This window comes from Sinocyclocheilus anshuiensis, unplaced genomic scaffold (assembly GCF_001515605.1).
Source record: "Sinocyclocheilus anshuiensis isolate Anshui unplaced genomic scaffold, SAMN03320099.WGS_v1.1 scaffold415, whole genome shotgun sequence".
Taxonomy (NCBI): domain Eukaryota; kingdom Metazoa; phylum Chordata; class Actinopteri; order Cypriniformes; family Cyprinidae; genus Sinocyclocheilus; species Sinocyclocheilus anshuiensis.
Window position 1 is genome coordinate 219,640 of NW_015552655.1, and position 20,033 is coordinate 239,672.

At 34.5% G+C, this 20,033-nt stretch overlaps 1 protein-coding gene across 1 annotated transcript in view; it reads right to left on the reverse strand.

The window, feature by feature from the left end:
• The window catches only part of sspo (SCO-spondin), a 95,431-nt gene that overhangs the window by 17,946 nt on the left and 57,452 nt on the right, over positions 1-20,033 (reverse strand). The window contains 25 exon segments of the mRNA XM_016458678.1: positions 809-945; positions 1,382-1,503; positions 1,819-1,974; positions 3,590-3,760; positions 3,896-4,066; positions 5,389-5,435; positions 5,552-5,674; positions 5,782-6,025; positions 6,954-7,088; positions 8,297-8,464; positions 9,349-9,558; positions 9,860-10,024; positions 10,839-10,874; positions 10,983-11,203; positions 11,295-11,440; positions 12,595-12,761; positions 14,141-14,241; positions 14,502-14,600; positions 14,829-14,925; positions 15,924-16,121; positions 16,203-16,373; positions 17,543-17,743; positions 17,823-17,869; positions 17,942-18,039; positions 19,550-19,629. Of these exon segments, the coding sequence (XP_016314164.1) occupies positions 809-945; positions 1,382-1,503; positions 1,819-1,974; positions 3,590-3,760; positions 3,896-4,066; positions 5,389-5,435; positions 5,552-5,674; positions 5,782-6,025; positions 6,954-7,088; positions 8,297-8,464; positions 9,349-9,558; positions 9,860-10,024; positions 10,839-10,874; positions 10,983-11,203; positions 11,295-11,440; positions 12,595-12,761; positions 14,141-14,241; positions 14,502-14,600; positions 14,829-14,925; positions 15,924-16,121; positions 16,203-16,373; positions 17,543-17,743; positions 17,823-17,869; positions 17,942-18,039; positions 19,550-19,629 (3,511 nt within the window).

The following is a 20,033-nucleotide window of genomic DNA, read 5'->3' on the forward strand; positions in this document are numbered from 1 at the left end:
AATATAATTTATGAATAATGTTTTATAAATAATTGTCTAAATATTTATTTTTTTAACTATTCTTAGAAATATATTTCTGATCACATTTATTAATTTTATATTGTATTATAATATATAAAAAAATATGTGTATTAGGTTGTGGTCCTAAATAATTAATACAGTGTTCCATATTTATTATATTATACAGAAATATAAAATAGGAAATACATAATAGTAGATACATATATAGTAGGAGTTTTTTTTAAATATAATTTATGAATAATGCTTTATAAATAATTGTCTAAATATATATATATTTTTTACTATTCTTAGAAATATATTTCTGATCACATTTATTAATTTTATATTGTATTATATGAATTTAAAACATAAATTCATAAGTTAATATTAAAAATAATTGTATAAATAATTACAGTATTTATATATTACAGTAATTTATAAATTACAGTATACTTATAAATATATACTTATTAAATATATATATTTTTTAGAATATTTTCAAAAAATAAAATATTTTACATAATAAATAAATAAACAAATAAATAAATATTTTATGTAAAATATATATTTTCAGAAATACATTATATTTTCAAGTCTGGAGCACAAACAACAACACACACTGAACATATAGTGCTAGAGGTTTGATTACATCACTAGAAGCTCTAGTTATAGAGATACTTGACTTAGTAAACACCACTAATCAGAGTAAATCCATGCTGCTGTGATGTTTGAGATACTTGAGTTATCAAAGGCACATCATGATAACACTGTGATCTCACTCTCAGTGTGAAGAGCATCAGTGTCTCACCATGTTCTGCAGCCCACGGTCAGCAGCGCCCCCTGCGGGACAGTGACGGCCACAGGTCTGTCTGAGCCCTGATGGAGGAGATGGACACAGCCACACTGATCCGGACGAACACATGATCCGTTCTGCTGCAGGAGACCCTGGAACACACAACACAGCAACTCGGAATCTTCATCTTAACCACTGAATTTAACTTTTCAAATAAATAAAAGAATACAAAATAAATAAATTAATTAAAATTACAATAATAATGATTATTATTATATTTGTATATTTATTATTTTTATTTAAATATTTATTTTCTATTTATTTGATTTGTTATTTATTTATTTTTATTCAATTATTTATTTTTTTGCATTTTCCTGTTTTGGGAAATTCTCACTATTATGAAATTCTCTCATTATTAACACTTTACAATGAACAAATGTATTTTATTAACTAACATTAACGCAGATTAATAATGCTGTAAAAATCTATATTGCACATTATCATTCTAATAGTAACAAATGAGAGCTCGTTGTAAAGAGTTACTGAAAAGCTTTATGTGAATTCGTGTGAAATGCAAGCAGTACAAACCTCCGCACAGAAGCAGCCAGGTGTGCAGTTCTGGGACGAACACGAGTGCGTTTGACCCGACAGATCACAGTGTTTCTCACATGGAGATCCACATTCAGAGAACAGGAAGGGTTTCTCACAATCTGACAGACACACAGACCAATGTAAGAGTGAAATCAATTACATAATGAACAAACAAACAGCACAACCACTGAAATACTCAACGTATGTAAATAATCCTTTATTCTGCTCGCACAAAACATGCTATTACCATAAAAATATACATGAAAACCTCTGAGGAATTATTCTTGTGTCATGCAAATCTCACTTTTAAGTGTGCATGTTGTGCACTGTATATTATATGCATGGTCTTGTAGTGTTTGTGGTGTAAAAAGGTCATTTGATTCTGGTAATCACTCAGTAGCACACTATGTAAAATGGCATTAGACTCTGATCACCTGTGCAGTTGTCAGGTTTACAGGGCCGGCTCTGTCTCTCGAGATCAGAGCAGTGCTGCCCACCGCTGGCCGAGATGAGCGGTGCACGAAAGCGCTGCTGATACTGAGACACACAGGAGCAGTCGCTCCACGCACTCCATTCAGACACGGGACAGGCTGAACATGGGGAACAGATGCACATTTATGGGTAAGACATCACAGGTGAACAGAGGAAAACTAATCAATGTCATCATACATCCCTGGTTAATTAAAAACAGTACATTAAAGGGGTCATCGGATGCCCATTTTCCACAAGTTGATATGATTCTTTAGGGCAGGGGTGCCCAAACTCGGTCCTGGAGGGCCGGTGTCCAGCAGAGTTTAGCTCCAACCCCAATTAGACACACCTGAACCAGCTAATCAAGCTCTTACTAGTCATACTAGAAACTTCCAGGCAGGTGTGTTGAGACAAGTTGGAGCTAAACTCTGCAGGACCGAGTTTGGGCACCCCTGCTTTAGGGTCTGAATGAAAAGTCTATAACATAGTTTGGTTTAAATTTCTAAATGGTAGTGTAAAAAACACCTTTTTTTACCCTGTCAAAAACAGCTCTTTTCAGATCAAGCCGTTTTTGTAGAATTTCCCTTTAAATGTTGAGAAAGGGGTAAAGATTTTAGTAGATTAAATAATAAATGTATAATTTTAGGGTGGTTGTGTACACACACTGCCAACACACATTTCAGTTCAAACAACTTGTAAAAGTGCATGTAGCATCCGATGACCCCTTTAAGACATTACATTTTGTACCAATTTGTTTCTCAAATGTTGTTTAAATATGAAAAATAATGCATTAAAAATGCATTAATTTGCATACATTTCTAGAACAGAAATCTAAACACTGGATAAAGCCATTCAAAATTCAGTAACACTTTAGTATAGGGACCACTATCGACTAGTTGCTTATAATTGGCCTATTATTAACATATTGGCTGTTTCTAAAGCACATATTCTGCATGAGCATATTCTACATCCCTAATCCTAGCCAATACCTGAACTTTACCACCTTGCTAACTATTAATAAACAGCAAATTAGTAGTTTGGGGCAAAAGTCATTGTTAATGGTTTGTGAATAGTGAGAATGACCCTAAAATAAAGTGTGACCCAAAATTCTTGTTTCATTTTTTTTGACATATTAAAACCGAGGAGGTTTTGGATTTCTCTTCTTATTACTCTTTAATTTAGAAAATACTGTCAGCACAGAAAAAAACACATTTGAACTTGTTTTCAGGAATAAAATGTTATATAAATCAGTATGAACAAACCCCTCTGTAAAAACCTTCAATTATAGATATGAATAAAACTGTAAAGTTTGGTGTATGTAAGTTTCAAGACTCTTGAGATGCAAGACTCTTATGGATTGTAATAGATACAATGTAATAAAATAAACACTTAAATGTGTATTTTGTGTGATTTCTTTCCACTAGTCTGAAAGAAGACAAGTTAAGGAAGCAAAATGGTCCAAAATCTCAAAAACTGACCAGTGCATGAAAAGCAATAGTTTTGCATGTAGCATCTTGCCTTAAAAGTTAAATCTCATTGGTAAAACATAAATATTCATTAAAAAAATGACACACATATTTGAGATATTTACATATATTTTACTGTAGATATGATATTTTTTCCCATTCCTCCTCTAGCTTGCTTCCTAATCTAGCTGTCTAATGAATCTGGTATAATATATTATGACTAGTGTTGGCTGTTTGATGAACTTGTTTCTGCTTTATTGTCGTTTACCTGGACAGGGTCTCTTATAACACAGCTGCGTCTCCTCTGCGTCCCTCTGGACGTCTGGAGGACACGCGGGATCTTCTGTCTCCTCACACACACACTGACGGCGTCTGGAGATCACGCCTGCGCCGCAGCTGCGCGAACAGGACGACCACGGGGACCAGGGGCAAAGGTCATCTGCAGGAAACAGAGGTCAAGAAAAAAATGCATCCAAATAGTTCTAGTTAATCAAATAAAAGGACATATTAGATAGACAAATGCAATCATGTTGATTGTTTTGTATTAAAAACGGGAAAAGGTCTGTCTAAGTACCAAGACAAGGTGCAGTGTGACAGTTCTGGGTGTCTCTCTCAGGTCCAGTGCAGTCGGTGCCGTTGTTTCGCGGTGGAGGGTTGATACAGGCGCGGGTGCGGATCTGTTTACCCTTCCCACATGTCACGGGACAGTCTGACCACACAGACCACGGGGTCCATCCACCGTCCACTAATACAACATAAAATCATTTATGTTTATGTGGAAATAAATAAATATTCTTGGTTCCTACAAGCCCATTTGATTTCTATGACATTTCCTGTTGTTTATAATCACAGTGATTTTTAAGAATATAACAGAAATTGTACTCACAGAAAGTAATTTATAGCTGATTAAACATATAATACGTTTCCATGACTTTTTTAAATGTTTGTGTTATTTTCTATTACCTTTCTAGGCCTGAAAATGTATAAATTATAATTTTTATTAATTTATATTGAAATTAAATTTATGTTAATTTATATTAGTATTTATATTAAATGTATATTATATTTATGTTATTGTTAACTAAAAATTTTAAAAGACATTTTCGGTTAGTGAAATCAGGTTGAAATAAAATAAAACAAATATTAGACAGTCAATTTAAATGAAAATTGAAAAATGTTGCCTTGGCAATGAAATGAAATGAAATGAGTTTAAGTACTAAAAATACTAAAACTAAAACCAAATAAAAATAAATTAAAGCTAAAATAATAATAATAATAATGACAAAAGCGCTTAACAAAATTACCAAAACATAACCTAAAATTTTAATTAAAACTGACAATAAGAAAAAAAGCAGATTCAAAATAATAGTTATGACTATAATAGTACATAAATAATACTAAAATAACACTGAGGACAATTTCTAAATGAATACATTAACTTAAAATACATTAATACATTTTATAATAATATAAAAATTAATTAATGTATTATATAAAATAAATACAGTTTATCTCACACACATATGTGACCCTGGAGCACAAAAGCAGTCTTAAGTCGCTGGGGTATATTTGTAGCAATAGCCAAAAATACATTGTATGGGTCAAAATTATAGATTTTTCTTTTATGCCAAAAATCATTAGGATATTAAGTAAAGATCATGTTCCATGAAGATATTTTGTAAATTTCCTACCGTAAATATATCAAAACTTAATTTTTGATTAGTAATATGCATTGCTAAGAACTTTAAAGATGATTTTCTCAGTATTCAGATTTTTTTGCACCCTCAGATTCCAGATTTTCAAATAGTTGTATCTCAGCCAAATATTGTCCGATCCTAACAAACCATACATCAATGAAACCTTATTTATTCAACTTTGAGATGGTGTATAAATCTCTATTTAAAAAAATTGACCCTTATGACTGGTTTTGTGTTCCAGGGTCACATATATTCTATATAATAAATTAACCTAAATTAAAAATGATGCATACAAATATAAATAAATGAGAAAAGTTATAATGTATTTGAACTGTAAATGTTTATAAAATGACAGGCAGGACATACACACCTCGACAGTCTATATTTTGGCAATAGTCTCCTTCAGGGATGCAGGTGCTGAAAACACACAGAAAAGATAGAGTTTTTGCTGAACTTTGTAAAATATTGAATAAACATTATCCCTTTGAAGCCCCTAAAATAGTCTTTTTGAAATAGTTCCCAGTGTCTCTCACCATTGCTTACATTCCCCTTCTAACCACGTGTCTCCGACAGACAGTTCCTGCTCATCATGGACACACAGCGGGGGACACACGCCGAGGTCACATGGTTTGTGCTGGACTTCCTCGAACTGGCAGTTTGCACCGTCACCCTCAGGAACCAGAGATCTGGAAAACAGAATAACATATTCTCAAAATCCTGCATTAATGGAGCCTCCATAATGAATGCTGTGTGTGAATCACACCTGAATCGAGTCCTCTGTCCAGGGCTGCAGGTGGAGCTGCAGGAGGCCCAGGTGGACCAGGAGCTCCAGGTGCAGCTGTGCTCTCCTGCGCAGCTGTGATTAGTGCAGGTGAGCCGCCCGTCTGCGCAGCTGCAGTTGTTGCAGTCCACCTGATGTGTGCTGCCTGCGGCCCAGCTCTGACCCAACGCATCCAGACAGTCACACTGCCACGTCTGAACACACACGCCGTCCTGCTGCAACTGACCTACACACACACACACACACACCCAAACACACACGCATGCATGCACACACACACACACACACACACACACACACACACACACACATAATACAAGCCGTTTTTCATGCAGCCTTTTTATGCATCAAATCTCAAAAACAGTACTGTATACTGGCAGAAAATAATGGTTTGGAATGACACAAATATAATTAAATTTGCAGTTTTGGGTGAATCCCTTTAACCCTCAGAACACAAAATATTAATACTCATGAAGTATTTTCAAGTCTTTACGAAGCCATTATAATAACCACTTTGTTTAGGCATAATATGCATTTGGGTATAATTTGGAAAAATGTAGCAAAATTGCAAATGCTGGGCATTTAGGGTTACAAAAGTTCACCACTATTCTTTTGATACAGAAAGTTTTAATATGTACATTTGAAAAATCAGGGCATGTAAGTTTCTTCCTGTGACTAACTGAATATTAATATAAATAAAAAAAATAATATGTCAAATAATGTTTTGTCTGTTGGCAGGCGCTATTTTGTGATTCGGTGTTGTTACCTAGAACTAAAACTATTAAAAATTATTTTGGGCAATTTAAATAAATCTGAAATAAATAAAACAAATATTAGATGAAAAACTTAAGCTTAAGAAAAGTAAACAACAATTAGAAAGGTTGCCTTAGCAACTAACTGAACTAAATAAGTCTAAGTTGCACTAAAACGACTAAAACCAAAGCTGAAATAAAGCTATGTAAAAATATTTAAAATAAACAAAACCTAATAAAAACGACAATAACAAAAATGACTAAAATTGAAAACATTCCATTTTCACATTCAAAATATGAATAATTACTATAGTATACAAATAAAGCTAAAATAATATGCAACAGTTATATACAGATTTAATTGCTTTCTAGAAACATTGCAGCCCTGTGTCTGTGTCTCACCTCGCGGGCAGCGGCAGCCCGGCTGACACTCAGTGTTTCTCTGGCACTCGATGCCCTGCTGCAGATCTGAGCAGCGCTGAGGACACTCATTAGCACACGACACAAACTCCTGTCCCGCCGGACAGCCCTCATCATCTGAAAAACACACACACACTTCATACATTCTGATCCAGCTGAACACTATAAAACCTTCTCTATCATATTTGACACACAGGCTTCTAAATGATCAACATGACCCATACATCATCTACTCCATGCTTTCTGTCGTCTGAATGATAGTTTAGAGTTTTTTAATCGAGTAAAAGGTATTTTAGTGTAAATCTACAAACGTCCTCCTTCAGCTGCTGCTTCTCATGTCTTTCTGCTGTCAAATCTTGACTGATTTTTATCAAGTAAACGTCAGAATAACTGCAGTCATATTAGCGTTTGTTTCCAGAAGCTTTACTTTCACTGTTCCTCAGCAGAGGAATGATCTTCACAAGCCTCCAGAACATCTCACATCTTCTGAGGAGCCTTTATTTCTTCATCTCTCAATCAGCACTGGATTGCATTGCATTATATGTTTGGATCATTTCAATCTCATTTTATGGAGACACATTATTGGAGATGTGGATTGAGAACTGATATTTATATGATCTTATGTAAGTATCCGCTACACTGTTATAAATATCTCACTGACTTACATTACAAGCTATCAGAATTTCATCATACTTTTTGGCCATATAAATATCATCCTCTGCATTAAATTGCATATTTTTGCTCGTTTTGAGCTTCTGAATAAAACTGAGGTCTTTTTTCCTTCATAATTACACTATATAAGGCTATATGAGCCATAAAATCTGATGGATCAAATATGATACTCAACATAAAAACATGCAAACTTGTTTTTTACATTTTGTCTAAAGGTTCAATAAATTGTTCAATTTAAGTAAATAAAATAAATAAATAAATATCTTTTTTATTATTTCATACATCTGGCTTTACAGGGTTAAAATGCTCAAGATGTCTCAGATAAATCTCTTTAAATTAAACATTGACCCTATTATTTATGTTTAAGCATGTTCCTGGTCTCATTGTGCATGATTCATCAGTTTAAATTATTTTTAAAAATTGTTTTCATAAAGCTTTCTCCACCTCTGAGACAACAACTCTTGTGGACGATCAAAAGCAATATGAACCAATAATATAATATCCTGCTTTCATGACAGTATCAAATCAAATGACGTCCTAGTGAATCTTTCAGAATGTGTTGTGATGCTATTTTAGTATTGACTAAATCATTTTTAGTGCCATGCTGCCTGTGTTATTTCACTGCTGCTGCTGGTTCAGATGTGAACTCGTACCGCAGGGTTTGGTGTTGCAGGGTTTGACCTGGTTCTTCTCTCCTGTGCATTTGCGGCCTCCGTTTTTGGGTGGAGGACTGGAGCAGGAGCGGGTCCTGATGGAGCGTCCACCGCCGCAGGCTTTATCACAGCGGGACCAAGAGCTCCAGCGAGACCAGCCTCCGTCCACTGAACACAACACAACACTCAACACATTACTGTCTAACCACTTGTGTTTATATATCCTATATATCCTATGCTATTATGCTTCTCAGATAAGTTTCCCCTCTTGTTTTAAGTTTGTTAAATATTTTTACTCAGACAACAATAATAATAAAGAAAATGTTTTGTGATGTAAAACTAACAATAAACTGCAAAAAAAAATAAAAATTGATCTTTAAAAAATATACTTAAGAATAAATAATTATACAATGTAATAATTATTCAACAAAAATAAAATTAATACATAACAACAACAATAAAAATGAACATTTCTATATTTCTTTAATAATATGGAATTTTTTGTGCAAACTTTTTACAACGTAAAACTAACTATATATTGCAAAAATAGTAATATTAATTATTTAATAAGATTTGATATTTACAAATATACTTATAACAAAATAATAATCATCATTATAAAATAACAATTAATAATAATAACAATAGTAATAGTTAACGTTATATAATATTATATATATTTATTTAATAATGTTTAATTTATGCAAACGTTTTTACAATGTAAACTAACTATACACTGCAAAAAAATGTTGAATAAGATTTGATATTTACAAATATGCTTAGTAAAAAAAAATATAATAATTATTATTATAAATAAAAAATGTTTTATTATTTATATATTTCTTATCTAATCATCCTTAAAACAACATACAAATATCTTAAAAAAATTATGTGATAAAAGAAGACTTGTTTTTGGAATATAGATTTTTATCTAGATTTTTTTTTTACAGCTCTGACTCATAAATGTATTCAGGTGTTGTAATATCAAGATTTAGACAATAAAATCTAAATGTACAAACAAGTGTTTATTCTCTCTCTTTTTTTTAACTCACCGCGGCAGGCCCGAATATTACAGAAGCGGTTTTCCACGTTACCACCCAGGATGTCCTGGCACCAGGTCCCATTGACGCCCGGGGCGAGGAAGGTGCGGACGCGCTGCTGCTGTCCCACGCCGCAGGAGCGAGAGCAGGAGCTCCACTCACCCCACATCATCCAGGAGCAGTTCCTGTGAGCGCATTCAGGGCCCGGACACACACCACCATCTGAGCCACAAAACACCTTCACATTACACACAACACTACACTAGAGACACGATTAACTCCACACAACAAGCAAGCATGTATGTATGCATAGTATGAGAATTTTCTGTATGCATCCCACAATGCAATGCACTTGATTTCACCTTCCATTTACATTACATAAGCAATATATAAACTGTAATTTTTATTAAACTGCCTGTATTTACTGTAAAGTAAATAGAATATAAATAGATGTTATAATGAGAAGGCACAGATATTGAGGTTAATATCATCAGAGGGATGTGCAGATTGAGGTGAGCTGTACCGGGACACTGAGGCAGGTTACAGACTCGATCCTGTCGGGTTTCTCCAGAGCAGCGTTCACGAACACACTCCCTCATACGGACCTTCAGAGCAGGAGAAACCGGATCACTGCAGGTTCTGGAGCACGGAGTCCACGCCGTCCACTGGGAGAAACCAGCATCCTCGTCTGATGAGAGAGCAGAGACTATATTACAAGATTTTTAAATAAATAAATAGTCTATTTATTATTATTAGTATTATTATTGTGAATAAATAAACAACAACATAATAATAATAATAATTTATAGAATGTTTACATATTATAATCATAATATATTAATAATAACAACACCAACAAATAGATTATTTATTATTAATAACAATTTATTATTAATTATTATTTATTATTTATATATATAATTATTTATTATTAATATGTAATAAAATAAATGTAATAAATGTATTTTATAAATGTTAATTTAAATAAATGTAATTTATAAATGTTATTTATAAAAAAAATGAATAAGTAAATAAATATTTCATTATTACTGTTGTTAATAATAAAAAAGCAAACAAATAAATAAATAATCTCTTATTAAATTATAAATAATCTAATAATTATTATTATTAAAACCTAAAATCACTATTATTGCATGTAAATAAATAAATACAAACATTATCATTAATATTGTTATTATTAATAATAATGTAATGAATAAAATAAATATTTATTATTAATAATAATAACAACAACAACAACAACAACAACAATAATAATAATAATAATAAAGAATTTAAAATAAAAGTATTATTATTAATAAATGTATCAAATAAAGAAATAAATAATTTTATTATTGGTGATGATAATAATAATAATAATAATAATAATAATAATAATGTAATTAAATAAACAAATAAATAGACAAACAAACTACTAACTAACAAACTGAATGAATGAATGAATGAATGAATTAATGAATTTACACCTAGCCAGTCATTACCTGGTAAAGATGGTTCCTCTGTCGGAACTGTTACCACTGTAAAGACAGAACTTCTGAATTACTATAACAAATAAGCAGTCTAAAAACGAATATAATTAAAAAAATTATGCATGGTTCTATCAATAACATATTTCGGGCATGTACGTGGGCAGTCGGGTGTCTGGCAGTAGGCTGTGTCCAGCAGGGGCCCGTCACAGTCTCGGCCCCCGTGAGCAGGACTGGGCCGGTTACAGGTTCTGCTGCGAGTCTTCTGACCGAGACCCCCACAGCTGAGTGAACACGGGCCCCAGGGGCCCCAAGGAGACAGACCTCCATCGCGGGGACACGGAACCAGAGAGCAGTTCCACAGTCCATGTTCACACGAGCTTCAGAAGAGACACAGATATATTACTGACAAATAGAATATTGAAATGAGAAGAGAATAAGAAATTAAATGTCAATGAATTTTTCTGTTACCAGGAACTGCATTCATGCATCAGCTCCTCTCCAGACATCAGCTCTGACCCCAGTGTGATGTTCTGGAGGTCAGGGGTCAGGTCAGGGGTCGCCGAGACACTTTGTAAAGAGGTCAGGAAGTCAGTGTCCACCAGACATGGACATTCCTACAAACACACACAACAGCTTCTTAAAACCATTTCACTTACTTAACTACTTTATTACCACTGCAATGCAAACTAGGTCAAGAGTGCTGTCAATTGATACAATTTTTTTTTTACTAATTAATTGCACATTTTTTCTGAATCGCGATTAATCGCAATTAATCCCACCTAACATTCAAGTTTTTAAATATATTTTTATATTGCAATAATTTCACATCAAATCTTCAAATGAATGTACAAACAACATAAAGACAGTATATGTTTAATATTTGTTTAATGGCATCTTTTTTTTATGACTGAAGGCCAGTATCACTGATACCAATACTACTAATGTCTCTATAAAATAGTTTTTTTTCCCACCTAATATTTAACCATTGACTATAGCCATTCAACATTACAGTATAATTGTAATAATATAACATATAGTTATTGATTTCCTCTTTTTTTCTTTTGTCCTTTGATTAACAGACATCACAGCAGCTGGTTATTAGGTTGTTTTGGCTGCTATTACTTTAAGAGCTGCCGCTGCTGAACATGACGCGGATCTGACATGCTTCAGATTTTCTCTCAACTCTCTTCACCTTTTCTTACCCACTTCAGGTCTGAAAGTCTCTATTAATGAGCTGACGAGTTGAATCGGGTGTGTTAGATGAGGGAGACAGTGCTGGGCTGCTCCAGGACAGTTTTGAAAACCATTTCAGAGACATGTTCTTAAATGTGACTCATATATAACATATTACATGCATGCACAGTTTTAAGGCAGCTTTAATTGCCTTTTTGGTAACTTAATGGCTTAACTGACCACGACATTGCATGCACGTAGTTTATTTCGTGCTTTGATTTGAAATGACACAGGCTACAGCGTGCGCCGGCGCCTTTGTGCATGCTACTGAAGATCGAACACAGTACTGTTTCCGTGCTCGTTTGACTCGCGCCTAGTGCTGAGGTGAAGCTGGAGCACGCATCTGAAACGTCTCATGTTTGATGTGGTCGTAAAGACGTTCTGGGACTGAATAAATGCACTTCTGGTCAAGATAAAAAGTGACAGAAACAGCAGTTGTGAGTGGGGTGGCTCACCCTAGCCCCGCACCTGATCACCAGTGAGGTGTGTACTTTCAGTATGCACATTAATCTGCATGACATGATTGTGAGCTCACATAAACGCAGGATCCGTTGTGCTGGTAGGTGTTGAGCGGACAGTGGCAGCCCTCCTCACAGCCCTCAGAATAACAGCCCTCGTGACCGCTGACCTGAGAACAGCTGAACGGACAGCCTTCACCGCGCTCACACTCCCGATAGAGACGGCCGGGAGGACAGCCCACCTCTGACCGACACACACATACACACACACACATGAATATATATCACAAACATATAAGAAAAGCAGTCAGAGTTTGGTTTAAAATGACTATTTGATGAGAATGAGCTATAAAGCAAAACCCCCTGAAAGTCATTATACAATTCAAACACTAGCTAAAATATTGAAATATGCAAATGCACACAGAATACGGCTCAAGGACAGGCACTTTTCTCGTAATAGATCTCTAAAAATGGCTGATGTGAATTTGCAGGGGATTTGGAGAGAAGATCACAGGGGATGCTGGGACATTTCACTTTTAAATGAGGACAGTGTCTTATCCGGAGCTCTGAGACCTTCACGCTCACTGAATATTTAATTAGATGGGGCTTACAGTCCACAAAACTACCTGTTTGAGAGCACTTCCTGCTGTCACAGGATCACCGCTCACGGAGGAAGGTTCAATATATAATCACAGGATGAATCTGAGGTATGTTCTTGAAGCCCTCACATCGTGTTTCACAACAAACATGATTTTAAAATGCTTTCTGAGAAGAAAACAAACCAATTTCATGAAGGATTTAAGCTGCTTTGAAATCCTGGTCCGTGTCTGTAACACTAAAAAGCTGCTGTGTGCAGAGGCAGGAAGCCATTAAAGTCAATTTGACTCAAATATCCTGTGATTTCTCCATCTGGCTGGTTTTTGAAGGGACTTTACTGCCTGTGAAATCCCACAATCCTTTGTGTGCAAGTTTAGTAATGGGTTGAAAGAATAAAAATAGCATCTAACAAGCTGGTTAACACTTCATTCAGAAGTTCATTGTATTTATACTTTTTTTTCCCCCAACTTTTATATTTCTACCAAGGAATAAAATGAGATAATTCATTTATTGGTCATTCATTGATTTATTCATTTGTTTATTTATTTAGCATTATTTGTTTGTTTTGAATTATTTTTTTATTTTTTTATTTTTGAATTAAGCCCCAGTCACTCTGACCATCTTAATGGTCATAAAATATGCTTCGTCTCCTTAATTTTGCATTATTTTATTTATTTGTTTGTTTGTTTTGCATCAAGTCCAAATCACACAGATTTTTTTTTACTTTGCATTTATTTGTTTATTTTTGCATTAAGCCGCAATCACACTGACTATCTTAATGGTCCTACAGGCAGGCAGTTTTTTTTTTTGTTGCATTATTCATTTTGCATTATGTATTTAGACTTAAGCGTCCAAAATTAAGCTTTGTTTTCTTTATGCAAAATATAATTTATTTTGGTGGGAAGTATGACCTGGACATGTTTTATGACAAGTTTTGCAAGAAGTTTTTTCTGAAAATAGCTTCCTAAAACTATTATTATTATGACTGACTGCTCAGAGGGAGAGCTGATCGAGTGTTTGTCGTACCCAGACACACTTGAGTGTTACAGGTCTTGCTCTGGCGTCTCATGCCCGAACAGGGTGGTGTCCGGCAGGATCGGCTACGGCTCTGAGACCCTCCTCCACAGCTGACGGTGCAGGCTGACCACGCTGACCAGTCGAACCATGGACCTGAGTCTACAGGAGCCATCATACAGACAGAAAATACAGAGATTCTGCACTCTATATAGAGTATGTGGAAGGTGGCATCGGTCACACTGACTCACCTGTGCAGCTGTGAGTGTTGCAGGCTTTCTGCTGTCGGCCGGATCCCACACACTCTCTGCCGCCGCTCTGAGGGGCGGGGTTATCACACTCACGTGTCCGGATCTTAACCCCGCCTCCACACCGGGCGGAGCATTCCAACCAGGGAGCCCATTGGCCCCAGCTGCCGTCTACATGGCAACCAGGAACTGAGTCACACTGAAGGACACCTGCTTCACAGGTGCTGGAAAAAAGGATCGAAAAACATTCAGACACAGAGATAAAGAAACAATTATAGCTTTGTTTCAGTGTCTAGTGAGCTGCCTTTCCTTACTTTTTTTTTTTTATATATTTATGCCTCTGTAGACAGTATACAGCCCAATAAGGTGAGGGACAATGACTTCCTTAGTGTTTAATAAGCTCACTTTGACACTAAACAAATCGTGCAAAAAGAAGAAAAAGCCCACTGTACCAGTTCTGACAGTCAGTGCTGATGGTCTCTCCTGGAGCCACATGATGCCAGTCTGATGCTTCCGGCCTTGACCAGGAAACATTGCCTGTGTCTATTCCTGCGGAGACAGAAAGTGTTTTGCATGTCATTTCAGTGTGTAAAACTTCTATATAGTTCTCTATTTATTTAAGGGTTTGTTTTGGTGTAGTTTTAAAGTAATGTTATAATGTTAGTGTTATCATTAACTAACAAAAATTACATTAATTAAACTATATGAAATATTTAACAGAAATAAAACAGAATATAAAAAACTTTAAATTATTTTATTTCAGTTAGTTGTGAAGGCAAAAATGACTGAAACTGAAATAAAATCCATAAAAACGAAGTTGTCATATTTAACAAAATGTCACACAAAATAACTAAAACTTTCATTTAAATTAACAAAAAACTTTAACAAAATCTAAAAACAAATTAAACATGAACAGAAATAAAATAATATATTTCTATATTTTTTGTTTGGTTTAAGTTAAAGTACTAAAATGACTAAAACTAAAAGTTAAATAAAAATGAAAAGTGAAACAAAAACATAATTTAAAAAAAATTACAAATTACAAAACAGCACAAAATGACTAAAACTTTAACTTCAATTAAGTAAAAACTATAATTTTTATTTGATGTTAAGTTAAAGTACTAAAATTACTAAAAAACTAAGATTGAAATAAATTATAAAAGAAATAAATTAATTAGAAATAACAAAACTAAAACTAAAAAAGGAAATAATAAAAACAACAACTAAAACACACAACAAAATGACTTTAACCAAACTTTAATTAAAATTAATGAAAAAAAAATATATATATAAAAAAAAAAAACATGAAATGAAATAAATTAAACATTAACAGAAACAAAATAGAATATAAAAAACTAAAACACACTACCAAATAACTCAAACTTAAAATAACCTAAAACTTAAAATATATATATATATAAAAAAAAAAATCAAAATAAATAATAAACAATTATAGTAAAGTAACTACTAAAATAATACAGACTGAAAGAATATTTGTGTTGTGGCCGCAGCACTGAGCATCTCTTCTGAAGGTGTTCATACTGTACCTGCGCTGATGTTGTGATATTTACAGCGGCACAGCTCTCGGTCCACACACAGGCCGTCCTGCAGCAGCATGTCTCCTGGACACCCGCAGGTCGAGCTGCATCCCGGTGAGTCCACACACTCCGTGTCTCCGTGCAGATCGGAGCAGGAGCGCGGACAGGGCTTCCCGCAGGGCCACTGCTCCTGTCCTCCTCCACAGTCTGCAGACGAGGATAGAAACACGATCACTACAGGAGTCTGGAATAGATTCTGATGTTCATATGACTGTAGAATCAGCTGACCTGAGCAGACGGTGATGTTATCATGACAGCCGCGTCTCTGCCGACTCTCTCCGAGGCAGGACAGACCGCCGAACCGCGCCGGAGGACTGTTACACTGCCTCTGTCTCACAGACACACCGGCACACGCGTCACAGTCCGACCACGAGCTCCAGGAGCCCCATGAGCCGTCAACTACACAGACACACACACACACACACACACACACACACACACAGAGATCAGGGATGTTTCACTGCATTAGTATTGATGGCAAGTCATGAACTTTTAGATCATTTTTATAAACTAAACTATGAGGGCTGTAAATAGATTAATCTCATGATCTTTTGCAGCTAACATCTAGAATTTGTTGAAATTGGGCCCTAAATACATAAAATGTAATGCTGAATCAAAATGTTCATGTCTTCACATCTACATCTCATCTGATGATCTTTTCCATGAGGCTGAACATGTGTCATACGTAGTATTCAGATCTTAACGCTTTAGATCTTTTGTTTAACAGTTTGCATATACACTACAGTTTTTCAAACAAATCAATACTTTTATACAGAAAAGACACCTTAAATTGATCAAAAGTGACAGTAAAGAAATTTATGTTACAAAAGATTAATGTTTCAAATAAATGCTGTTCATTTTAACCTTCTGTTCAAAGAATCCTGAAAAATAAATTGTCACAGTTTTCACAAAAATATTGTGCAGCACGACTGTTTTCAACATTGATAATAATCAGAAATGTTTCTCGAGCAGCAAATCAGCATATTAGAATGATTTCTGAAGATCATGTGACACTGAAGACTGGAGTAATGATGCTGAAAATACAGCTTTGTGTCACAGAAATAAATGACATTTTACAATATATTTACATAGACAGTTACTTACATAACAGTTATTTTAAATTGTAATAATATTTCACAATATTACTATTTTTATTGTATTATTGATCAAATAAATATATAAATAACAGAAAGTTACTCCAATTAAAAATTCAACTACTATTCAATTTATAATCACATTAAAAATATTTGTTTTATTTTTATCATAATTTCTGTATTATCAATTATTGTTTATAAAAACATATTTTGCTTTAATGTTGTTATTTTATTTATTTAAAACTGTTTTTTACATATACATATGCTTTGACTTTTTTTCAAATGGCATATTTGTCTATTTATCTATCTACTGATTTAACAATTTCTCAAATGATTTATCATACTGATTTCTCAAATGTGTCATTTCAAATTAGGTCAATACTTGAAGTAAACTGAATCTCATTAAACACATTAAGTCATTAAGTCAGCTGTTGTATTAGTCGCTGTATTCGTCTGGTTTGATGAATGTCTCACTGGGGCAGAAGGAGACGGATGGGCACGGCTGTCTCTGGATCTGGACTCCCAGTCCGGCGTGTTCCTCCTGCTGGTCTGGACACGCCGCTCCTCCTGATCTGGGTTCAGGACAAGCGCAGCTCCTGTAGCGGGACACCCACTCCATCCCACAGGTCTTTGAGCAGGGCGTCCATTCGGACCACTGACACCAGCCTCCATCCACTGACACACACACGAACACACATCACAATCTAATAACCCACACAGATGACTGAGATTATTATGGGCTGAAGGGACAAACCTGGACACGGCTGTTCACCGCAGACGAGTCTCCCTCCCTCACAGGTGCTGGAATGTCACCAAACACGTATCAATCACATGATCTAAATCAAAGCAGACGTGTGTCTCTATGATTCTCACCAGTTGTTGCAGGCGTCTGGAGTCGGGACGGTCTCTCCGGGACGGACCCGTTGTCCTGTGTGCAGGTTCAGACAGGGACATGTGTCCCGGTTCACACACTCCGTCCCATTTGAGTCCAGAACTTTACCATCCGTGCAGTAACAGCCCGGCTCACAGTGCCATTCGCAGTACTGCACACACACACATTTTAACAATTTATTTAAGTCCACTTAAAAGAAATAACTTACAAGGATGTAAATATTATAGATGCAGTTAGATACATGTATAAAATCATGGACCAATGGCATGCAACAGGTCTTCACAATATTAAGCATATCACTCAGTTGTTATGGGTATAAATAACAGCGTCTCCGCCATATATGACGGCTGCCTATGATAGAAGACAAAGCACAGCACTTTGCTAGCTGTTTAGCCCTCTTTTTGGGCATCCTAACTTGTTGAAGCCCCCTTACAACCAGCCTGTGTGTGTGTCCTAAGCTGCCAAATATAAAAACAAGTAATCGGCCTCTATAACCTATCTCTGAAATGGTATTTAGGAGTGGTTGATATTTAATGACTTTAGTCATGAAAGCTTCCTCCATACTAGAGTCAAAGGTGCATGCAACCTATGTATTTATATATTCATATTAAATGCATTATTATTAAATGCATAATACAATTAATCATTAGTAATTAATTATTAAAATATATGAATATTTATATTTTTCAATTATTTTGCTCTTTCCATCTATAAAATATATTCATAAATGTATATATTTGTATTATATCTATAAATGTATATATTCATGTTATTTTTAAATGCATAATAAAACTATCTATAAAATATATTAAAATATTTTATATGTACTATATATTTACATTATATGTATTATTCTTACATGCATATTAAAACAAATATTATTAATTGTTAAAAGAGAATAAAATATACATTCTGTTTCCAAAGATTTTATTCTATCTCTCTCTCTATAAAAGTTTTATAAAAAAAAATTTATTTAGATATCATTATGTACACTGCAAAAAATGCTTTTCTTACTTAGATTTTTTTCTTGTTTCCAGCCAAGATATCTAAAAATTCTTAAACCAAGATGGATTTTTCTAGACAAAGATAAACAATCTATCTATCTATCTATCTATCTATCTATCTATCTGTCTGTCTGTCTGTCTGTCTGTCTGTCTGTCTGTCTGTCTGTCTGTCTATCTATCTATCTATTGTTCTATCATTCTATCGTTCTATCTATCTTAAAATATATTATTAGAAATATATTAACATATTTTATATTTACTTATTCATATTACATGTATTATTCTTAAACGCATAGTAAAAATAGTATTAATTGTTAAAAAACAATATATATTGTCTTTAATTATTTTATATTTATCTATAAAATATATTAGCATTTTATATGTATTTACAGTGTATATTCATTTTATCATTAAATGCACAATGAAATTTCAATCTATCTATAAAATTTATCAACATTTATTAACATATTCATATATGTATTACCGGTATAATCTATCCATCCCTTCCATTTACTTTCATATTACAAATACACTATAAAATACACAGATTTTTAACTTCATATGACGTTTAATTCTTTTACTCACAGTGAGGTCGTCACATGATCGTGGACACGAGGGTCCGCAGGCGCTGAACACACTTCCTGGCACGTGTGAACATGAAGACACTAGAGACAGAGTTCAGAGTTAATATCTAATATACATGTGAACACACACTCACTCACACACACACACGCACACACACACGCACACACACACACGCACTCACACACACGCACTCACACACCCGCACACTCTTGTTGTGTTTCCATGTTTTACATGGGGACATTCCATAGGCGTAATGGTTTTTCTACTGTACAGACCGTATATTCTATTGCCCTACACCAACCCTACCCCTAAACCTACCCCTTACAGGAAATTTTGTGCATTTTTACTTTCTCAAAAAAACTAATTCTGTATGATTTATAAGCTTGTTTCCTCATGGGGACCTCAAAAATGTCCCCACAAGGTCAAAATTTACTAGTATTACTATCCTTGTGGGGACATTTGGTCCCCATAACGTGATAAATAC